This window comes from Euwallacea similis, chromosome 8 (genome assembly GCF_039881205.1).
Source record: "Euwallacea similis isolate ESF13 chromosome 8, ESF131.1, whole genome shotgun sequence".
Taxonomy (NCBI): Eukaryota; Metazoa; Arthropoda; class Insecta; order Coleoptera; family Curculionidae; genus Euwallacea; species Euwallacea similis.
The window spans coordinates 1,679,726-1,700,751 of record NC_089616.1 but is presented as its reverse complement, the minus strand read 5'-3'; the positions used below and the strand labels follow the sequence as shown (position 1 = coordinate 1,700,751).

At 38.1% G+C, this 21,026-nt stretch overlaps 1 protein-coding gene across 6 annotated transcripts in view; it reads right to left on the bottom strand.

The window, feature by feature from the left end:
* Nucleotides 1–21,026, bottom strand: part of grh (grainy head) — a 66,543-nt gene that overhangs the window by 22,096 nt on the left and 23,421 nt on the right. For 5 of the 6 annotated variants that reach the window (XM_066392536.1, XM_066392539.1, XM_066392535.1 and 2 more), the window contains exon 3: nucleotides 824–1,108. In XM_066392536.1, the coding sequence (XP_066248633.1) occupies nucleotides 824–1,108 (285 nt within the window). Of the gene's footprint in view, nucleotides 1–823; nucleotides 1,109–19,590; nucleotides 19,810–21,026 lie in introns of those variants that run through there. The other variant, XM_066392540.1, reaches the window with a different exon arrangement.

Below are 21,026 nucleotides of genomic sequence, written 5' to 3'. Positions count from 1 at the left end.
CCCCATATGAGATTAACTTAAAATTCATGATATCATAGCCCGGAGGAAGACGAAATGAAAACAAAAAGCGTAGATAAAGCTCGGTCACAAAGCCGGGTAGTACCTAGAGGACACACAATTGAAAATACAAAAATAAATCTCAACGCAAATTATGCAAACGTCTGAGATTCAGCAGCCGCTGTTCAGAAGAATTTTTTACGTTAATCCTATTGTGCTTGCCGTAATATATAGTAAGAAGATACGGCCCAAATGACTATAAATTCTCGGTGGGGACATTTTTATTCTAAAAAAGATTCGCATATATTTTCTGCTTATTTTTCCATCTAACCGTTTGGGTTTCCGCTATGCCCACTCTAAGTTATGGTTATCAAAAGTGGTATAAGAGACGTGGGAGTCTATGCAGCCTACCTATGTATCTATGACGGATATATTTAAGGCAAAATAAATAAATAAGTTTCTTGCATGGCTAACGACGATTATGTGGCTTTGGCTGGCCTGGACTAGCATGCAATGTAATTTATTAAATCTTTGCTAAATTACTCATGAACGCACGGTATTATTTTTAAAACTTAGGTGCCGCATAAATTAGCTCTTAGAGAGATGCATCGATGTACGGTGGAAGCGACTTTACCAGTGTGATTCACCAAAACTAAGGCATGGTGCCGACGATTAAAGGTCGAGACAAGCGAACAAATCGACCGAGAGACAAACGAAAAACCTGAACCCGACTCGCGGAACCTCCACGAAAAATAGAACCCACATTTTAACCGGGCACCGGGAGCGCTCTTCCACTAAACTACCAAAAGCAACCTGTAAAACTTACGGCCAGAGATCAGCTAGTTTATCTTTAGTGTCGGCGGGCAAAGGGGGCAACTTGTAATACTCGTAGATCAGCCCCATCGTGGCAGTTTGGTCCTCCACGCCACCGCCTATGTTGAGCATCGCAGTGGTGGCGGCTGTTAAAGGATGCTCGTAATAAGCCCTCCAAGTCTGTTGGTCTTCGGGAGGAGTGGCCCCCTCGGCCAATTCAGCCATACCCCGAGGACCTACCACAGGTAGATCCGTATTGCCCCCTTGAGAGGACGAGTCACAGTTTTCTTTACGTTTCCTGGAAGTAAAGGATCTGAGTGAGAGATGATAAAATAAAGTTGTGAAGTGTAAAATGCGTAAAAGGGCACTTGCGAGCTTTTCGTCCACGGTCGATGGACATTTTCCATCGCTCTGAAGAACCCCGGCTGACATGCATTAGCTGAAATATAAATTTCAGGCTGAATAAAATTCTGAATATATTTCAGCCCGGGTTCCTCAGGTTGATGAAGAGGTTCGCAGCATCATACGAGACCCTGAAAAATGCCCATCGACTCTAGACGTATATTCAGTAATTTATAGAGAATATATTTAATATTTTAGTTGGTCTTAAATTTAAATTTTAAAGAATATATTTCAGCCTGGACCGTTCGGAATGATTCGCCGAAAAAAAGGCGAAAATGCAAAAACATGAAATTGAAGTGTGCATCGGCCTGAGAGGGCGGAAATCGCATCAAATCGCTTTGAGCGAAATCAATTCTGTGCCCTAAAAAAATCTCGAACTACCTCTAGAAGTGGAAATCGATGAAGAGTTTCGCAGCATCGTACGAAACGACGAACGAAATTTTTCTTATATCGCATGTTTACGAGCCCTTATGTTCGAATCATTCGATGTCATCCACGAACTCATTATGTATGAGAATATAAGCGCTGCCGTGAAATACAAATAGACCATCTGCCTTATCCCGACTTGAAGGGGTTGCAAAAGGATGAAGAATTATGCGATCCAATCAATCAATGTCGCAATCTTAAATGTTTAAATACACATTTCGTTAGTTTTTCACATCACGTTCGGTTGATTTTGCCTCCCCTCGAAAATCACCAGCAATTAATATCAAGTTTTTATGTCCTTTTAAAAGTAGGTTGCATAATTTTTTTTTATGAAAATGCTCGTTAATGCGTAACGTAGAACGCCGCTAGGAAGTTTTCGCACCATTTTGATGCTGCTTGACAGCTTTCAAAATTTTTGACATAAGATTAACCTTCAAATTTTTAACATGGAATTAACCCCAATTTTTTTTGACACATAATTAACCTTTCAATTTTTGACAGAATTAACCTCAAAATTTTTTAACACATAATTAACCTTTAAAATTTTTTACGGGTAACCTGAGCTAACCTTTACCTTAGGGAGACTTTTTATGATTCGAACAGCAATCTAAGCGATACTAACCGAGACATTCAGATTTTTTAATAATCATTTAAGGCGGTTCGAATTCGAATTAATCCGCACTTATCTTGAGGAAAGTTTTAATGGTTTTAAATTAATTAGTATTCTCTAAGATTCTGAACGGATCCAATTTGGATGTGCGAGAAATTCCGGGGCTTGATGGAATATTGATTACAGGAGGGAGTTTAGCAGTGTTTTCTATCGATTCTAATGAGAGACTTCTCGAAATTTATTTCTGAATGCTGATTACACAACGGAAAACACTCAGGATTCTCTACAGCCGCACGACGCTTCGATGTCGGGGGGCTAATTATCATCCAAAGCGGGCTTTTTCCCTCCTGCACCACCTCCCCGGCGTATTTTTTCAGCCCTCTCGAATATCCTACATCATGAGGTTTTACGCTGTTGAGCAGATCACACGTCTCTCCGTCAAATCTACATTCCTCAAGATCGCAAACAAATTTTTTTACCATCACAATTTAGTCCGACTCCTTAAGCAGCAATAAAAAGCGAATATATGAAATTTTATGATCATGAAAGTGCCTAATTGAATATTTTACCCACCACACCTAATGGCTTCATTTGCGAAAGCGCCTTTGCTTTCTCAAACCATTCGCGTCTTAAAACCATTTTGAAGCACTTCGGATAGTCTTAATCCGACGCGAAGACTATCAAATCTCGAGCATATTCAAATATTAATTCCTCAGCTCGGATGTAGCGAACATTAAGAGAACTTACAGGCGAACCAAAGGACTCGCCCAGGGGGGCGACAAGGGGTCATAACCCTCCGAGCCCAAACCGTTGGTCTATCAAGCAGTTAATCACGGTTCTATTGTTCTTAGGGCTCGAAGGTGCCGACTCGTAATGGGGCCCTTTGCCTGATTGAAAATATTCCCTGACGCACTTGCGGATTATGCTAAATTGTCTACTGACGCATTCCAAATGTTTCAAGAATATCTAACACACTGTCATAATCTAACGTGTTCAACAAGATGAAACGGACGAACACAAAGTAGCTGTTCATCGAGAGTATTCCTCTTATAAAGGTAACAAAGGGAATTATTCTGAATGTGTACATATGTGCGCCGAAAAGGTGTAACCCTTTGTGTTTGTTCATCTAGAGCAGGTAAAAAATATAGGAAGCTGTGATGGAGAGCATGACATTCACCCTTCAACGCACTCAAATATATCAATCATATTATGTACGCATATCACTTGCACCTTTTGTAGTTTTTGAGATTTTGATGACTTAATGACAAGGTGGATGGTGAACATTACTCGACTAGTTTGCATGGGAGATTAAGTTCGTTTTCAGTACGATCTGCGCTATCCCGACGCTCACCTCGATCGGCGAGCGCCAGGTGAAATGGCTCAATTACTCGGATGGAGCCGGGACGTAATGCGGCTTTTCACTCCCGGAGGGAGGTAAACTGCGGAGCTCGTGACGCGATTGAAAACCTGTATAATTGTGACATGACGCGCGTACTTGAGAGACAACCGAACTTACCATTCATTGACTAGACACAACAAATTCATAATACATAACTGGTTTACGCGATCAGGCGAATAAAGGATATTATGCCTTTTCAAGTTTGAACTTCAACAGAAAACCTGCTTCATTCATACAATTAACACAGACAAACTCGTTTATTAAGTTCATTCAAAGCTTCTTACAATTTCTGAACGTAGTAATACACACACTATTTGCTTTGATGCAATAATTATATGTATGTGTAGAAACACCATGTGCGATTACATTGCGTTACTGGCTACCTCAATATGGCATTTGTCAGCCTAATAACACACTAGAAAACGGCGGATAAATTGATTTTTCATGCGGGTGAGAGCTTAACAATTGGGACTATTTCCTTAGAAATTTGGGGCTGTTTCCTTCGTGAATGACATCTTTGATTTTTCGTTTTATAAGCCACGAGCGATACCAAGCCTCTGAGCCATAAGCGATAAACAGTTAAAGGCCGACATGCGCAGTTGAGCGGTCGTGTTAAATCCACTTCGCGAAAAAACCCGAACGTTTTCGGAGATATCCGGGAAAATCCGACGAATTCGTGCCTGCACGAAGACGTGCAATAGGCAAATATCGGAGCTGCATGACTTAAGGTGGAATTGGGATCATCTTTCAAGAAGTAACTTTCAAATACCGATGCAAGCTGGAGATCGAAACAAACGGTCAATTAAGGAAACTTGGAATTGACTGGCAAAAAAGTAGTTTAATTGTATAATAATTGTTTATATTTTAATGAATCCTCGTTCGAGTCATATACAGCCATTTTTTGGAGAAAAATTGGCCTTTTAAAAGGAGAAACTAAGGGAATGCTTCGTTGCCCATAAGGAGAAAAATTACTCTCTAGCATTACCTTAATTTAACCGTCCCTGTATTTTATCGTTTAGGAGGTCGCCATATATTTCCGCGAATTTGTAGCACCCTGTATAGGAACCGTGACACGCTACTGTATACTATCTCCCACTTTGCAGTCATATTTTAGATTCAATTACCATCACTTAGCGTAATTACTAAGTTATTGGTTGAAGTCTACTTTTATTTTACCAGACGTTAATAGTAGTTGTGATTCCATCGAAAAAAATCTATGCATTCACTCGTTTTATGAATAAATGGAGTTTTTAAGTGAGTAAGAGGACTCGAAAAGAGGGGAATGAATAATAAGAAAAAAAAGAAGAAAAAATAATAAGGAAAAAAATAATGAGGAAAAAAATAATAAGAAAAAAAATAATAAGACGAAAAAAAGTATGAGAAAATTTCCTGAATCATTTGGGGAAAAAACGAAATTCTTGACGTTAATAATCACCCAATCACCAAAAACCTTCGCTGCAAACCCAAAAATGCGGTTCATTAACTGCGATGATTATTAACCAATTAAAACAGTATTAAAGCTTGGAAATCCCCTTGAAGTTAAAACACATATTAAATATAAATATGAAATATGAGAAGCCTTATCCGCTCATGAAATTTCATAAACACGCTAATTAAATCTTAATATGCAGCACTGAAGCCTACACACAAAATATCCCCGTCGAAATTAACATATTTATGAAAATAAAGCGTTTCGTTTCGATCAGCGATTTAAATCAGATCAGTTGACATTTTAAACGATTAAACATTATAGTTTAGATCTAGTGGAATGTCTTTTAGATATATTAGCGAAAGTTGCTTTAAAATGACAAATAGCCGCGTACTATAGCGAAATAAATCACATTCTTAAATTGAAGCAGGCCGCACCCTGGTAATTAAAAAAATAAACCTCCGAGTATATTCCGTATTTTAACTTAGGGAAATTTAACGCCTTTAGTCATAGTTAAAGATATTCGAACGATCAAACAACTACCAATGACAAGAATATATTATATTATTTAATCGATGGAAATGTACCGGGATACATGCGGCTATGCGAAATGTACTCGTTGTGTAATGCCCTTTCCGAAAGTCATCAGAGAATCTGAAATTCGCTATAAATTGCAGTGGCTACACTATTAAAAATGGGGCAAGAGATACTGTCCTAGTTTAGAGTAAGGTATGCAAAAATAGGGTAAGAGTTTCTCTTCTAACAAGGGAAGGGACCCAAGTGTCCCCCCCCCCCCCCTTCCCAACCGATTTTAATCAAGTTTTGCAGAGAAGTAGTTTAGACCTATCTAAGAATAGTGATGTATATTTTACGTGCTATCTTCAAGCTTTAAAGGGTAAAAACTACCCCCAAAGTTTCGTCAATTTTTTGATTTAGATGTGTTAGAACAACAAAAAAAGCAAAACGATCCTTTTTCAATTCGCCATCGACCTGTGAAGGCCCGGAAAAAATATCACTTTTAGTTTTTTTTTCAAAAATTTCACTTTTTTTTGGTCCCGTTTTTACACGTGTCCAGCTGTCTCGTTCAATTTTTTACAATTTTATAGAGAAAATATTTCTCAATAAAATGGTACAAAGCAGAGCTCGATACCATTTTAGTAAATAAATTATGCAAAAAAACTTACACTTTTATTTAAATTTTACATTTTAACTAAAAGTAACAAAATAGTGATAAACAAACCGAAACAAAACATCAAACGAATTATTTATTTCAAAAGGTGTTGGAAGTGACCTCCATAAACTTCAATACATTTTTGCTTAACCTTATTCAAATACGATCTTATTCTGTTAAAAATACCCGGTGGTTAAAAATACCTTGTATTTTCTTAATTATCAATATTTGATACAAACAAATTGGTACCCAATGCCTTATTTTTACATGTACTATCTCCACCTGCTCTGTGTCCCTATAGTTATGGAACACCCTGTATATGGAAAAAAGCTCTACGCTAATGCGTAACACATACTTGTTAACTGCAGAGAGAATATTAATCCAATTTTCGAATGAAAATATACTTTTGATAGTACCATTCTTTAATACTCATTAAATAAAGCCTTTTTTGTTACGAGAAATTTTTTTCTGCGATCTGCCGTTCTGACGTTATAAGCGATCGAACATAGCGTGCACACTTTTATATAAACAATTACAACTTTTGCTAGAAACACGACGTCGAGCTCTGTTTTGTACCATTTTATTGAGAAATATTTTTTCTATAACATGGTAAAAAATTGAACGAGACAACTGGGCGCGTATAAAAACGGGGCCAAAAAAAGTGAATTTTTGAAAAAAAAACAAAATGATATTTTTTCCGGGCCTTGACAGGTCGATGGTGGATTGAAAAAGGAACGTTTTGTTTTTTTTGTTGTTCTAACTCATCTGGATCAAAAAATTGACGAAACTTTGGGGTTAGTTTTCCCCCTTTAAAGCTTGAAGACGGCACGTAAAATATATATCACTATTCTTAGATAGGTCTAAGCTACTTCTCTGCAAAATTTCATTAAAATCGAGGGGGAGGGTAAACCTAGGAGCCTTCCGTTCTGAGTTCCACTTACGTCTCTCTTCCCATTACAGTTACTTTCTGGCTAATTAAACTAAAACTGATCTCCCGAGTTTCGGCCCTAAAGATATCATCAGGCACAAAACCCAAAATGTGCGTTTTAAACGATGAAAATCTGGACACAAATGCGGGTGGTTAAAATACAAATGCATTAACCTCCATATCAAAGCTGAGGGTGACAGCTTGTTCGATTGGGATCGAAGAAAAAACAAAGATAAACGTTCTCGGCCCTGCCCACCACCTGACAATGACGAAACTTTTCAGTCTGAATATGCACTTCAGTGATTTTGTATTTTAATCACCTGCCGATTTTAACTTGTTAATGTGTTCAGGTTTTTATTGTTTAAAGCACTTATTTCGCATTTCACACCTGATGATGCCCTTAAGAGCGAAACTTGGACAAGGCGCCCGATGAACCGCTCTCTCAGTTTTTGAGACGTTAAGATGAAATTTTTACGCTTTAGAATATTCACTAGTAAATTTTAGATTTTAATTGGGAAATCATTAGATGGCGTATCTATCGAGAAATGGAGATGCCTTCATAAACTAGTCTCCTAAAGACTACGCTAATTCAAACATCACCAAAATAGTGTCGTAAAAGTTGCATGCTAAGGCGCTGAACTGTTCGTTGCTGCAATAGATTTGCAATAAAAACGGAATCAAAAGACCAAAGGAGCATATTTTACTTAGTAGTAAGTGGCTGAAAATAGCAATAAAACCGTGCGTCGTCAACTTTGTTGATCATGAAGGCTTAAAGAAATAGACATTAAGTGGCATGAAATATTTCATTTATGTTAGTACCGTAAAACGCAGCAAATAGCCTGAAAGGGAACTACGCGTACTCTGACAGAGCTCCAGGCAAACAAGTACTATAAATGCTTACATTTGAGTACGATAAATACTTAGTAATGGCAGAAGTTGGAAGGTAATGAAGAGCCACTGGGGGTGGGCTTTTAATCAGCGGTACGGTTGAACGTAAAAAAAATAGAAAAGAAAACAAAAAAGTAATAGTAGAAATTAAAACTAACGAGGAGCACTGGTGAGGGGGTTTAAAGTGCGATTAAATGCAAGAAAGAAGGAAAAAAATTGAAAAAAAAAATTTTAATTATAAAAGAAACAAAAAAGCGAAAAAATTTGTTTTCTGATATACTTTACGTGAAAATGTGTGAAATGCAAAGATGCGATTACATACACGTTAGAAACGTAGGTAAAACTGCATGTAAATAATAATGCATAAACTGAACGTGAGACTATCAAACATGGCTTGAGCTAACAATAAATAATCGACTGTTCCAATTTGAATAAACACACCTTTTATCAGAAATCACCGACTTTACATAACGCAACTATTAAGAATCCGGTGCTTTGTCATTTTCGGAAAAAACCCTCACAATATAATAATTGCAAAATCAACCTGGGTAATTATATGCTTTAAATATTACAAATGTTCATAATAAAAGTCCATTTATGCCTGTGTAATATGGAACAACGCTAGTAACTCATAAATAGCATAATTTAGAAAAATGGGGAGACCGCAGTAAAACTATTAGCGTGCCAGTAATTTTTAAATACAAATTCTGTACTGCTACCGTAATACTAATTGATTATGGTAAATGTAAATGCAGTTGAGTCTTATAAGAGACGAAAAGAAAGCCAACGCATTTATGCAATTGCAAATCATAGACTTTAATTAAACATTATGTTATAATAAATGTGTGTATTGGATCATATTTAACTTCTGGTTCTTGCAGGTACTATAAATTAATGTCACTGAGTCATTGGATCTGAAAAGTACTCGATACCGCTAAGTAACAAATAATTCGTTCCCTGTGTTAAACGGAAGCAAGTTAAGGGGAGGACCACCTAGTACCGTTCAATATGATTTCGACTCTGAAGGTCTTCTGTCTACCAGGTTTCCAAGTCAAAGAAATTTTTTTATGTTCTTCCTCTTTTTTTTCTTTTTCTCCTTCTCCTTCTTTTCTCTTTTCTCTTTCCTTCTTCTCTTTCGAGAAACCGAAACACAGACTTCCTAATTTCTGGAAGTGCATCCAGAAGACGATTCCAGCGACCAAACCCGACGACGGTGAGGGCACCATGACAAGAAAGACAGATGACAAAACTCGAACCTTTTACAGTCTATCTCTGTCTGCCGATTAATCGTCGAGCAGCACCGTGTTTGTTGATTTTGCGCCGGCGTTCTTAATTGCCTTTAATAAAGCCGTGCATTAAAGTGAACCAATTTAAGAGCTGAGCGTTAAAGTGCACCTTAATGGATGGATCTTAATGAATGAATCTTAATAATGATCTTAAAAAGAATAATTCTGGATCGTTTTTTTCTTTCGCCAATTACTGAAGGGCTAATGAAAGGAGAGACCGAGAAGAGTGCTGTCAAATAGAGTGTGGGGGCGCAGCTCGCTTTTGCTTCGAAAAAGTGTGCGCGCGCAGCACCGAATTAATTGCGCTTTTTTTCTGTTTCTCCTTCGTATTTTTTTGCTGTTTCTCGTTGCGTTTCCCTTGCGCTGTCGCACAAGAATTTAGACTCGAAAACACGCAAACGCCAATTTACCTGCCTCACGAAACATATGTCTCCAGCTAATTTAGCATTGTCCATTGCTGCTTAGGAATATGGGTTACAGAAATAACAACCATAAGTTGTTTTTACGCGCCTAAGCAATCCTATAGAATTATACCATTATCTCTCAATCTTATTTCGCTGAGTGATTTATACAAATTGCCCATGTAGCTGCAAATTATCCGAGGTGTTTGTAAGAGCGTATTAATGTATAGACATAGTTAGTGTGTTGCCGTAAAATACACACGTCCTGAATTTGGATAATTATCCCCTTGAGTTGCCGCTACTTGGAAATGGTGTCGTTTTCTGGTTTATTGCTACGTGCGCCTAGAAGACAAACATCGACGAACAAAAGTCCGGTTTTGCATAACGCGAGACCTCAATGATAATTTATGTTAGAATTCCCGCATTGGCATTAAGTGGCATGATCAGTAGCCCCCTTGGAATCGGGCCTGAACTATCCATAACGCGATCGACAATGCCCATAACTTCAATGAGAAAGGAGCAGCGAAGCCCATAGAACCGATACCTACACCGGTTCCTTTAAATTCAAATATCTGCACAGGACTCCGAAGCTGAACGCTGTTATGAAATCTATAGTTTAGTCTTTATTGTGTTAACTCGACTAACCGGTTTGCGATTCTTTCACTTAAATGTATCAAAGAACGGTTAAAATTCGGTTGACGCCAAGGGACCTAAACCAAAGTGTAAAATTAAATCGAGAAAAGGTCCCAAAAGCCATAACTTCGTGAGTAGCATCGCTAATCCCTCGTATCAAATATTCAAGGGAATATAAAAGCGAATGTTCTTTTTATGGTAATTCCTCCAGATAACAAGGCAAATAATTTTGATATGCCATATACATTGAAATACAGAAACTGCGTATGAAAACCTTCAGATTATGCACACTGCTGCGCTCGGTAGATAGCTGCAAAAGACAAATTCAAGCATAATTAAGATGAACGTCTAATTAAGCTTGGGATGTCGCATAGCACTTAATCTAATTACAAAGTAGATCGGATCAAACGGCCTGGAATTTTATTTTTTTAGCCAACATAAAACATTATCTAGAAAATTATCTACACTCTTCTAATGACATGGCTTTGAAATACGGTTTATGCCAAGATTCTCATGATGGAAGGCTGCGTAGTATCTGCCGATATCTGTCTAATGATCGAAGGGAGACACTTGCCGCTGAAGGAACGATCGAATTTAGAGTGATCCATTAGATGTAAACTCGAAGGCACAAACGCTAACATGACCCTCGGTGTAAATACAGGGTGTGCGTTTAACCGTCCAGACGCGCATGTCGGGGTTTGATCCCACTGATGACCTCTAGGGGCGGAACTTCAAACTTCTAGTGTTAGATGTCAAAATTCGGCGATGTTCCCGTGCGTTGATGATGGGTAGGAATCAGTCAAATTCGCTGATGATTCCCTTGGAGATAAAGCGCACGCTGCTCAGAGTAAATGGTCTTTCGCCTAGTTGCTGCCAGTCGCTGAGCCAAAGACTCCCTTTAATACTCTTAATAACGTAATTTCCTGCTTTACCCCGTAGGAAGCTCTTCTGAGACCTATCCATTATTTTCGGGAAAACGCAGGCGTTTTTGTGGAACTTTTTGAGTCGCCTTGTATATTCTATCCACCTTAATCAACTTTTACGGTTGCCCGTCGAAGACCATAAGATGACCTTTTAAGCTGTAAAAGACATATCGAGATTATATCCATCGCAAAAAGTTTATGACCATTTAATTTTGGATTCTAATTTTCTAATATTCCAAACTTTTCCCGGCATGCGTCTTTTTATTCAGATAGTCATCGTCTTCAGTCCTCCCGAGTTCTCCTGTGTGGTCCCAGGCTTCATGGGTCTTATTGTTATATTTTTATTTTGTCATTGGGTATTGTCAAGCTCTTCAATATTCGACTGATTTAGTACTAAAAAACTAATTTTGCTTTCAAGTCGGATGTGTACTTCAGTGCTAAAACAGCGAGAGGGGGAGACAGGGAGTAGCTGGGGAACCGACATCGATTCTCAATGAGGTTGAGGTCTCGCAGGCTCGTCATTATCACGACTAAGTTAAGGAAAATTGGTTCCTCCATGGGGTCGCAAGGTGACCCAAAAGGCACCGAATGTCGAGAATTGGAAATCCTAGTGTGCACACAATCGTGGGAACGTAAGTTCAAATATCATCAGTAGTTTATTACCGCGATTTGAAAAACACCTTAACACTGAAAGAGAGAACGAGCTCTATCTAGTAAATAAGAATTTATGAGAATTAATGCTTTGACGCACCTACGGGCCAATGGCCAATAATTAAACTGCGGGGACTGTATTCCATTCAATACACTCATACAAAAATGACGTATGTTAAAACATTAACGTAATTAATTACAATTCCTACTAGAGGAAGTCTGTGGCATAATTCAATGCTGTGTTATGTTAATTTAGTGTCATTATGAATCTCTGTTGCAGGAAGATTATGGTAAATTTATATGTTCCTTGGATAAAGGGGAGATATACAGGGTGTTTTGTAATAGTATATCAAAAATTAAGGGAGTAAATCTGTGGACGATTTTAAGAAAAAAAGTTCATATGAACATGATTCTCTTTTCGCCTCCTAATCTACCTGAACTGAACTAACTTGAAATACAGGATTTTCGTAATAAATTCGTTCCGGCATTAAATATTTTTATGAAAATTGAGGAGCGCAAATTAAGTGTAGAGACACATATTTTAAGGGGGAAACAATGATTTTAATTGCACCAGTGACGTCACTATTGACCCAGAATATTTTAAACGAAAAATATGATACTCCACTGTTTTTTTTTCATAAAAATAATTTTCTGAATGCTCGATAACTCTTTGGAAAAAAGGTCTCTTGAATATTTTTCATAACATTAATCGTTTTCATGGAAAAAAAATGAAGCGCACTAAACGAAAACGATCCCATATTCATAGGAACTTTTTTCCTTAAAATCATCCACAGATTCACCGTCTGAATTTTTGATATACTATTGTGAAACACCCCGTACAGGTTGAAGCCCGCGGCGCTGTGATGGGTACTCTTAAGGGCAACGTCCAGCACTTATTGAGAGCACTCTGGATGAATGGAAAATGACTATTTTTTGAACTTAAACGTTGGAATAATGATCACACCACTTGAAAATAATCACATACCTAATAAGCGAGTTTTTCCACATCACATACTCCTGACGGTGTTTCATGGTGGTGCTTGAGCGAAAAACGCGCGGGGATCTACAGGGTTCCTTAAATTAACGGCGTCGCCGGTATTATCTAACTAATGATAGGTGGCAGCATAATCGCTGGGCAATAAATTACAAAATTCATTATGAAGGACTGAGTCAGGGGAAAATAAAGGAGGCAAAAAATGGTTCAGCAACCAGTCTCTCGATTGGGAAAAATAACATACCTAAAGCGTTAAATATATTAGGTGTACAACTTTGCTTCCGCCGTTTTTTTTCCGAATTTCGCGATTTTATTGTAAAAAACTAATTATACCTTTAGGATCCAAAGTATTGTCCATCGCTGGCCACTACTTTCTCCCATCTTTCGGGCAGCATACGAATCCCGTGTTGAAAAAATTGGACATCTTTTGAAGCGATCCACGATTCTATCCAATTTCTTACTTCTTCATAAGACCGGAAGTGTTGGTCAGCTAGCCCATGTGCCATGGATCGAAACAAGTGATAATCAGAAGGAGCTAGGTCAGGAGAATATGGCGGGTGGGGTAGGACTTCCCATTTCAATGTTTCCAAGTATTTCTTGACCACTTGCGCAACATGGGGTCGAGCATTATCGTGCTGCAAAATCACTTTATCATGTCTCTCGTTGTATTGCAGCCGTTTCTTTTTCAATGCTCGGCTCAAACGCATTAATTGGGTTCGATAAAGAGCACCTGTGATTGTTTCAGTTGGTTGTAACAGCTCATAATATATTACGCCGAGTTGATCCCACCAAATACAGAGCATGATTTTGGAACCATGAATAGACGGTTTGGCCGTCGACGTGGAAGCATGGCCGGGATATCCCCAAGTCTTTTTGCGTTTGGGATTATCGTAATGAACCCATTTCTCGTCCCCAGTCACAATACGATGCAGAAATTCCTTCCGTCTTTGCCTTGCAAGCAACTGTTCACAAGCGAACAGACGCCTGTCAATATCTCTTGGTTTCAACTCGTACGGCACCCAATATCCTTGCTTCTGAATCATTCCCATGTCTTTGAGGCGTTTTGAGATTGTTTGTTGAGTCACTCCCAATGATTGTGCCAATTCTTGTTGACTTTGACACGAGTCTTCGTCAAGTAATGCTTCCAAGTTCGCATCTTGGAAAACCTTCTTTCTTCCACCGCTATGTTGGTCTTCGACGTGAAAATCACCGTTCTTGAAGCGCTGAAACCACTCACGACATGTCCTTTCACTAATAGTGGCTTCCCCATAAGTATCTGAGAGCATTCGATGAGCCTCAGCAGCAGATTTCTTCATATTGAAGCAGAAAAGTAAAACCTCCCGCAAATGACGAGAATTTGGCTCGTACACTGACATTTTCAATTGCGAATAACTTTATGATGAAGACACAAATAGACTAATATTTTTATGAGGTTATGTTAACAGGTGCCCAAGGCTCCTGCATGCCCACATGGGGTTATTTATTTCGATCATTACTTACCGCTACATACATCTATTCAAAAACGGCGGAAGCAAAGTTGTACACCTAATATCTTTCCAATTAAAATACTAAATCGTGGCTGAGTTAGTTCCATGCTAATGAACTATTATTTTAATACCCAGTTTAGAGCAATTTAGAATATATTTCAATTTTATATGTAGATACCGGCTTGAATTAATGTCACGTTTTTTTCCAGCCTGCGTATGTTGAGCGGATTATTTTCTTTAGCAAAGGCGTTTCCTCATGGGAACCATAGACGCCTGAAGTATCATTTGAGACCGAACTTAAGCGCAAGGCCTTTTAACGTTAAGTAGCAAATACCAGAACGGCACAAACAAAGGCATTAAAAAAAAGTCGATATTAAACCACTCAAGGTCATCTGATTAAGTATGAATTAATGACGGAATGACTTCTCGCTTTGAAATGCCTTTTTTGGCTATAAATGCTTCGGTCGAGGTTATATTTTCGAAATAATTGCCGATATCTCTTGGCTGCGACTGCAAACGATTCTCCGCAGGAATTCGTCCGTTCATTTCTAACGACGATCTGAATATGAAACCTGAATTATGAAGAAAAGTTGATGCGATTTTCGTTGGGTCGGAGGCTTTCACAAAGGCAACATAAAACAAAACCGGATCCTATATAATCTAACTTTTCCAAGTATTTTCCTTGGTACGGTTTTCATGTTTTCATCGAAACGTACCATAAAGTTTGCCAAGAAACAGTAACGAACTGCCGACATGTTCGCTTTCACATTTTTTGTGCAGTAATTCTCAGAGGATCTAACATTTAAGCGGCATTCGTTGTTTGATGTAATTTTCAATACATGAAGCTATTTTTATTATTTATTGCACAATGAAAAATGAGATTGTTATCACTGCGGTTTAATGCGAGCGATTCGCCAAACGGCTTTATTTTATTCGCGGCTATGAAAAGTGTCGCCAAACGCAGGCCATTGACGCGGGGGTACGTGGGAACACAACTCACCCTGCGTACTAGGAACGTGAACCATGCGCGAAATTGTCAGTTTTCGCGTCGCCGGGAACTAGGGAAATCGGGTCATTGGAAGGTTTGAAGGAAATCTTCGTTTTAAAACAGAGGACCAATAGGTAGTTCTAGTCCCTCCCATTTCTGTTTTTTTTTGCACCCAGCGTCGTAGCGTGTCTTCCACGTCATTTTAAAACTTTTTGCGCCTGCGCTCCTCGCACCAAATCCTTTATTTTCCGAAAGCAGCCTAAGCAAGTCCCCAGAATCGCGAAGCAAAAGAGTTTTTTTCGTTTAAATCGACTTTATTATTTTTGGCCGTTTTTGGCTACAACCAAAGGCATTCTCGTTAAAAGTTTCAAATATTTTGGGCGGTTTTTACCGTTAATGATATCTCCGAATTCTTAATTTCATAAAGAATTTTCAATTGAAAACTTGCTTGGTAAGTTCGTCGGTACGCCAGATCGCAATTGAAAGCACATTTATGACGGAAACACCAATTACTACAGGAAATTGAAAAGGCATCTAAAATGTAAGAAATGCTCAGCTGGGAAAATTCTCAAACATGATCACCTTGCAGTAAATCAGCAAATTCATATCCTGTGATGAGCAAATAATGGCCCAAAGGAGGGCAGGATTACAATTTAATCACTGCCACGGAGCCCTTTCTTGTGTCCATTCATGGAAGACTTCCTCTTGGAAACGTCCCGCAGTTATTAATTGTGTAAAATTTCGTAATTCCGCTCCGAACACCGCGTGATTCGGCGTCTACAAGCCAAATGGTCAAAGACTTTAAAGCTGCATTAGTGTGGACAAAAATTCGTCGCGTCCAGAAGGGGCCTCGTAATAAGGCCGCTTCAATGAAGTAGCCACATGACTTGAGGCCAAAAAATACCTTCGCTTAAACTTGTTCAGGGTTGTCCTGTTGCCCGACTCATTTAAATTCTTATTCATCCTAAAGCCTCAAATTGGTCTTTTTTATGAAGGCTTCTTACACCTGATCAGTCACTGCTTAGTACGTACTTTGTATGTTGCAGTCCCTTCTGCGCACCACTTGATAATTACGTATCTCAGGCGTTGATATTACGTATGAAAAACCGATACGCAGCGTCATTACTACGCTCTAGATTACTACGTTCGATATAATGAATAAGAGGGAATTTCTTTGAAATGGTGTTTGTTTTCACCCGAAAGGGGCCCACATGGACAACCCTGGCGGGTTAAAAAAAAATTAATAATAATTTGATCGCCTATCCTTGGGTAGAGAGCAGCCCAGTCAACTACCTGAGGAGGCCCAGTCTGTGTCCCATAGTGCCAGGTTTCCTTTTTAAGTATAGAACCTAACCCTTTATCCATTTAATTAGCTGCATATAAGGCCTAAAATAATTCAGAAGTTATATTCCTTTAACAACAAAGTTCCAGCTTTAGCACTGTCGATGGTCTCTAGTTGTAACGCTCAAGGGCTCTCCGCGGTGACCATTCGTTGACCAAACATCGGGCACACATTAGGTACTTTATTGCTTGGCGAGTTATTTTTACCGAAAATTAAATAAATCCTAAACAAACAGCGCAAATGGCTTAATACCAGAAATTTGTTTGAGGGTCCTAAAAATAACAATGCTGCTTTAGACCAGCAACAAGTTTATGTCCACAAATTTAACGTTCACGTCGACAATTTTAACGTTCACGCCGACAATTTTAACGTTCATGACGACAATTTTAACGTTCACGTCGACAATTTAACTACCTTTGGGTCGCACCTTGTGTGTACTGACTCCATTATAAAAACGTTAGTGTGAATGTCGTGGTTTGTTAAAAATGCCACTTTGGGGCATCGAAGGCCTTAGCTGAGACGTAATTTATTTGACGACTTGGAAATGTTACTTCCATAGATCGAGGCTCATAAAAAGTGCGTGAATTTAACGCAGGCTGGATATTTTCTCATTAAGAACGCATCAAGATAAGGGCAGCTGAGATGTTTATATTGACTGTTTCAATTAAAATAGTACTAAAGGATTGCATGGAGTCATGGAGGGAGCTTGCTTACATATTGGGATGTTAAGAGGAGGCAGGTAGACTGAAGGCAACTCACTAGTTAGTCCAGGCCAGTTTGGCTGTAAAGCACTATGTCAGGTTAAAAGGAGGAAGTTTGCAGTTTAAATTCTATTTCGATTATGCACATGATGCATGGATATGGGCCAGTTACACAGGGTGTCCCGGGAACTACGTTTTCAACCATTATGGTGTTCCATGCCCATCTGCGGCAAAAACACGGCGATTTCGTTTCAGGTATCAAAGGGAAATAGCGAATCTAAAGATGAAACAATATACAGGGTGTCTCATTTAATATATCGAACGGAACAACTGTAGGTGAAGACGGAATCTTGTTAAAATTTGAATATATCAGATTTCAGATAAGAAATCCGGTTTTTCGTTCATAGTGTGCTATAAGGATATTAATGTCTATGCTTTTATCTCGTACATATCACCTACGACAATTTGAATAAAACAGGCGTATCTGTGTACCAAAAATCTTAAACGTTTCCTTATTCGTAACAATAACTACAACGCAATTAGAGTGGACGTAAGGCCGCGACTTTCTATCTTGAGGAGACTATGAATTAATAGAAAATATCTGTGTAATTCTTTGCTAGAAAGCTCTCGTTCCTTTCCGAAATTGACCACAGTTCCACCTAAGCAGACATGACGATTTAGAAGGCCATGAGAAGTTGATGCACAATTCACGTTACCACTCACGTAACTCGCATAAAGTAATTAAAATTAAATATTTGAAGTAACTTTTATTGCGTAAAAGGTACCGTTAGGTTCCGAAAGAAACGCGGAGGTGCTTCGCCCGAGCGTCCTGTTCCAGAACAAGTGATGAAATCACAAAGTGTCCAGCCGCGTTCCTGAATTTAACGCGTTTGGACGCAATCTACGTAATAACTGATTTTTTTATGGATAGAAAGTCTGAAGACTATTCTATTTGACTGTTGTGGTGGATGGAAGTCCCCCATATTTTCTTAAGACACCAAAGTATCGACATGTGGTGTAGTCGAACGTAAATTGCTTATATTTTATATTTTTGCAAGCTTCGTTTTGTGGAGACAATTACTGAAAAAGTGTACTTTGACTAAATCGTGACTCAGAGTAACACCTCAGACACCTAAAATATGCAAAACATAAAAGTTAAAAAAATGCTCAAATCAAGCAAAATATTAGGTTTTTTAAGTAATTTTGTCAGATTTGACCAGAACTTCAGGATATATTTAAATGATATTTTATGCGCTGTGCTCTATGCAAATCGAAGCATATGTCGCCGAAAGTAGAATTTATGTTTCTCTTAAGACATTTTTCTGATTGAAAAACAATTTTGATATGATAATATTTTTTATAGCCAACAGATATTTGTTTTCGTTAACTGAATAATTAATAGAAATTTACATGAAGTTGCATCATGTGGCCAGTTGGGTGTGCTGTTTGCAGTTGAAGGAAAAACTTTTTACTAAAATTAAACAAAGTTGATTATTTTTGTTTAATCAGCTTAAAACGCATGCAAAATGATCGTAGTAGAAAGACGCCTAAGCTGTATTCCGACTTTTCAAACACGCCCATTACTATTAATGTGCTTAATGATTCAGAACAGTAAATTCCCCTAAGAGCAGTATATCAATTTTTACTTAAAATGCCTCATCTTACTCAATTATTAACCTACAGGCTTATTTGCATACATTTTAAATAGCAGGTTTAATTAACATATTTCAAGGCTTTCAGTTCACATTTCCTACAGGGTCAAAATTTCAAATTTCCATCCTTAATAGCTCTGCTTGAAACTCTAAAATCGTTATAATCTCCAATTGAAATTTTATTTATTGCCACCGTGGTTAAATCTGGGTAGAAATGTTCAAAATAACCGCGAGAGATTTCTAGCCTCCTGTGGCCTTATTTTCTTAAGGCAAATAATAATTTACGTTGTCGAATAAATTCGTTTTAGTGTGAGAAAACATTCTGAGATTCTAATATTGGAAAGCCCGAGGGCAATTTGATCATTAGTTTAACGATAATTTAATAAGTATTTTTGGGTTTTTGTCATTGTTGCGCACTGACCAATTCGTACGCGAAGGAGCAGCTTCGAATTAAATCACTACGATTTACCTCTTAAGTAAGAATTCTCAACAATCGCAGCTTATCCAAAAGTTCCACCATAAAGCCACAAACAGGGTCACTAAAAAGAACCATCACCGAATCACTAAAGAGTTACTAGAGAAAACCATCACCGGGCAAGTACTAATAAACAAGTCCACTTTTCCGAATTCTTTAGGTATGACCTTCCACAGTTACGAGTGCGTGTTTTAGATGGTGACTATGGTCAGACTGAACGAGTGGCCAGGTAACTTCAATACTCGGACCAACAAACAGGTTGGTATGAGGCACTATGGTCATTTCACGCATGCGTAATAGTTTTTTAAATGTGCCAGTGACACTTCCTCAAAAAGTTTTTGCATGGGTCATCCGAAAATGGTCTTTAAAAAATCAACCCCTTTCCCAAAGGACCACCGGTCATCGAGCTATTGTCTGGCTAGACGGACTCAGGTAGAAATCCCACCGTGTCACATGTTTATCAATGAAATTAGGAAAGACAAAGTATGCGAAGAGTGGACTATGGGGATATGAGAATGTTGTTCAGTGTCTGGTGGATGGGCTTTGAGTATTTGTTCTTCACTAGGCACCAAAGTGGTTGTTTAATAAATTTTTAAGCTATTAAACTTTATGAAATTTCAATATACTTTAAATTTGCTAAAATTTAATTTATTAAATTTTGTTTGATATTTCGTTTCATTCTTTCATCGTTCCTGCGAGGAGAGCGAATTTTTAAACGTAGCCAAAAATTCATAGATCGATCTCTGATCATTTTTGACCAGAAACCTGCGGTTTTATCGCAAAAAAGTAACGAGGAAATTTTACTGGTGAAAAAGCTTTCAAAAAAAGTAAGTTTTCTTGCCTTACTAATTTCTTGTAATTTTTTAAAATTACCCCCTTCTTTCCCCTGCCCGCTGCAGATTTCTTCTTAAGCCTTCACACTGATTCAGTGATGAATTGGCTGTATACATCATTTTGAAACTTATGAGGAGATCTATGGGTATCTCTAAATCACGTTAGAAAAAGACAAGCCCCTTGAAAACCTTCATTACGCACTTATAATGGTATTATTGTAATATAAACTATTCATGCAATGTTGCATATTTATCAATTGCGATTATTTATGCAATCATTTCACTAGGAAGTAGAGAAATATAATAAGTGACTAGAAATAGCTTTATAACCCTTTTAATTAAAGAGCGTTATCAACCATCTGAAGGAATTGTAAGGAAACAATACAGATGTCGTATCGTTTAAAGCGAAACGAAAGACCGAGAGAACAAAGAGATACTGATTCTTGATAATATTAAAAAAAAATTACTTCCATATTATGCGTATGACAAGTTTAATATTTCACAGAATATGAGCCACAAAGTCCTTTTATTCCCCAATTCGTGCCTCACTAACGCAGAACTTTACCGAGCGGATTTATGTGCAGAACTAGGCGATAT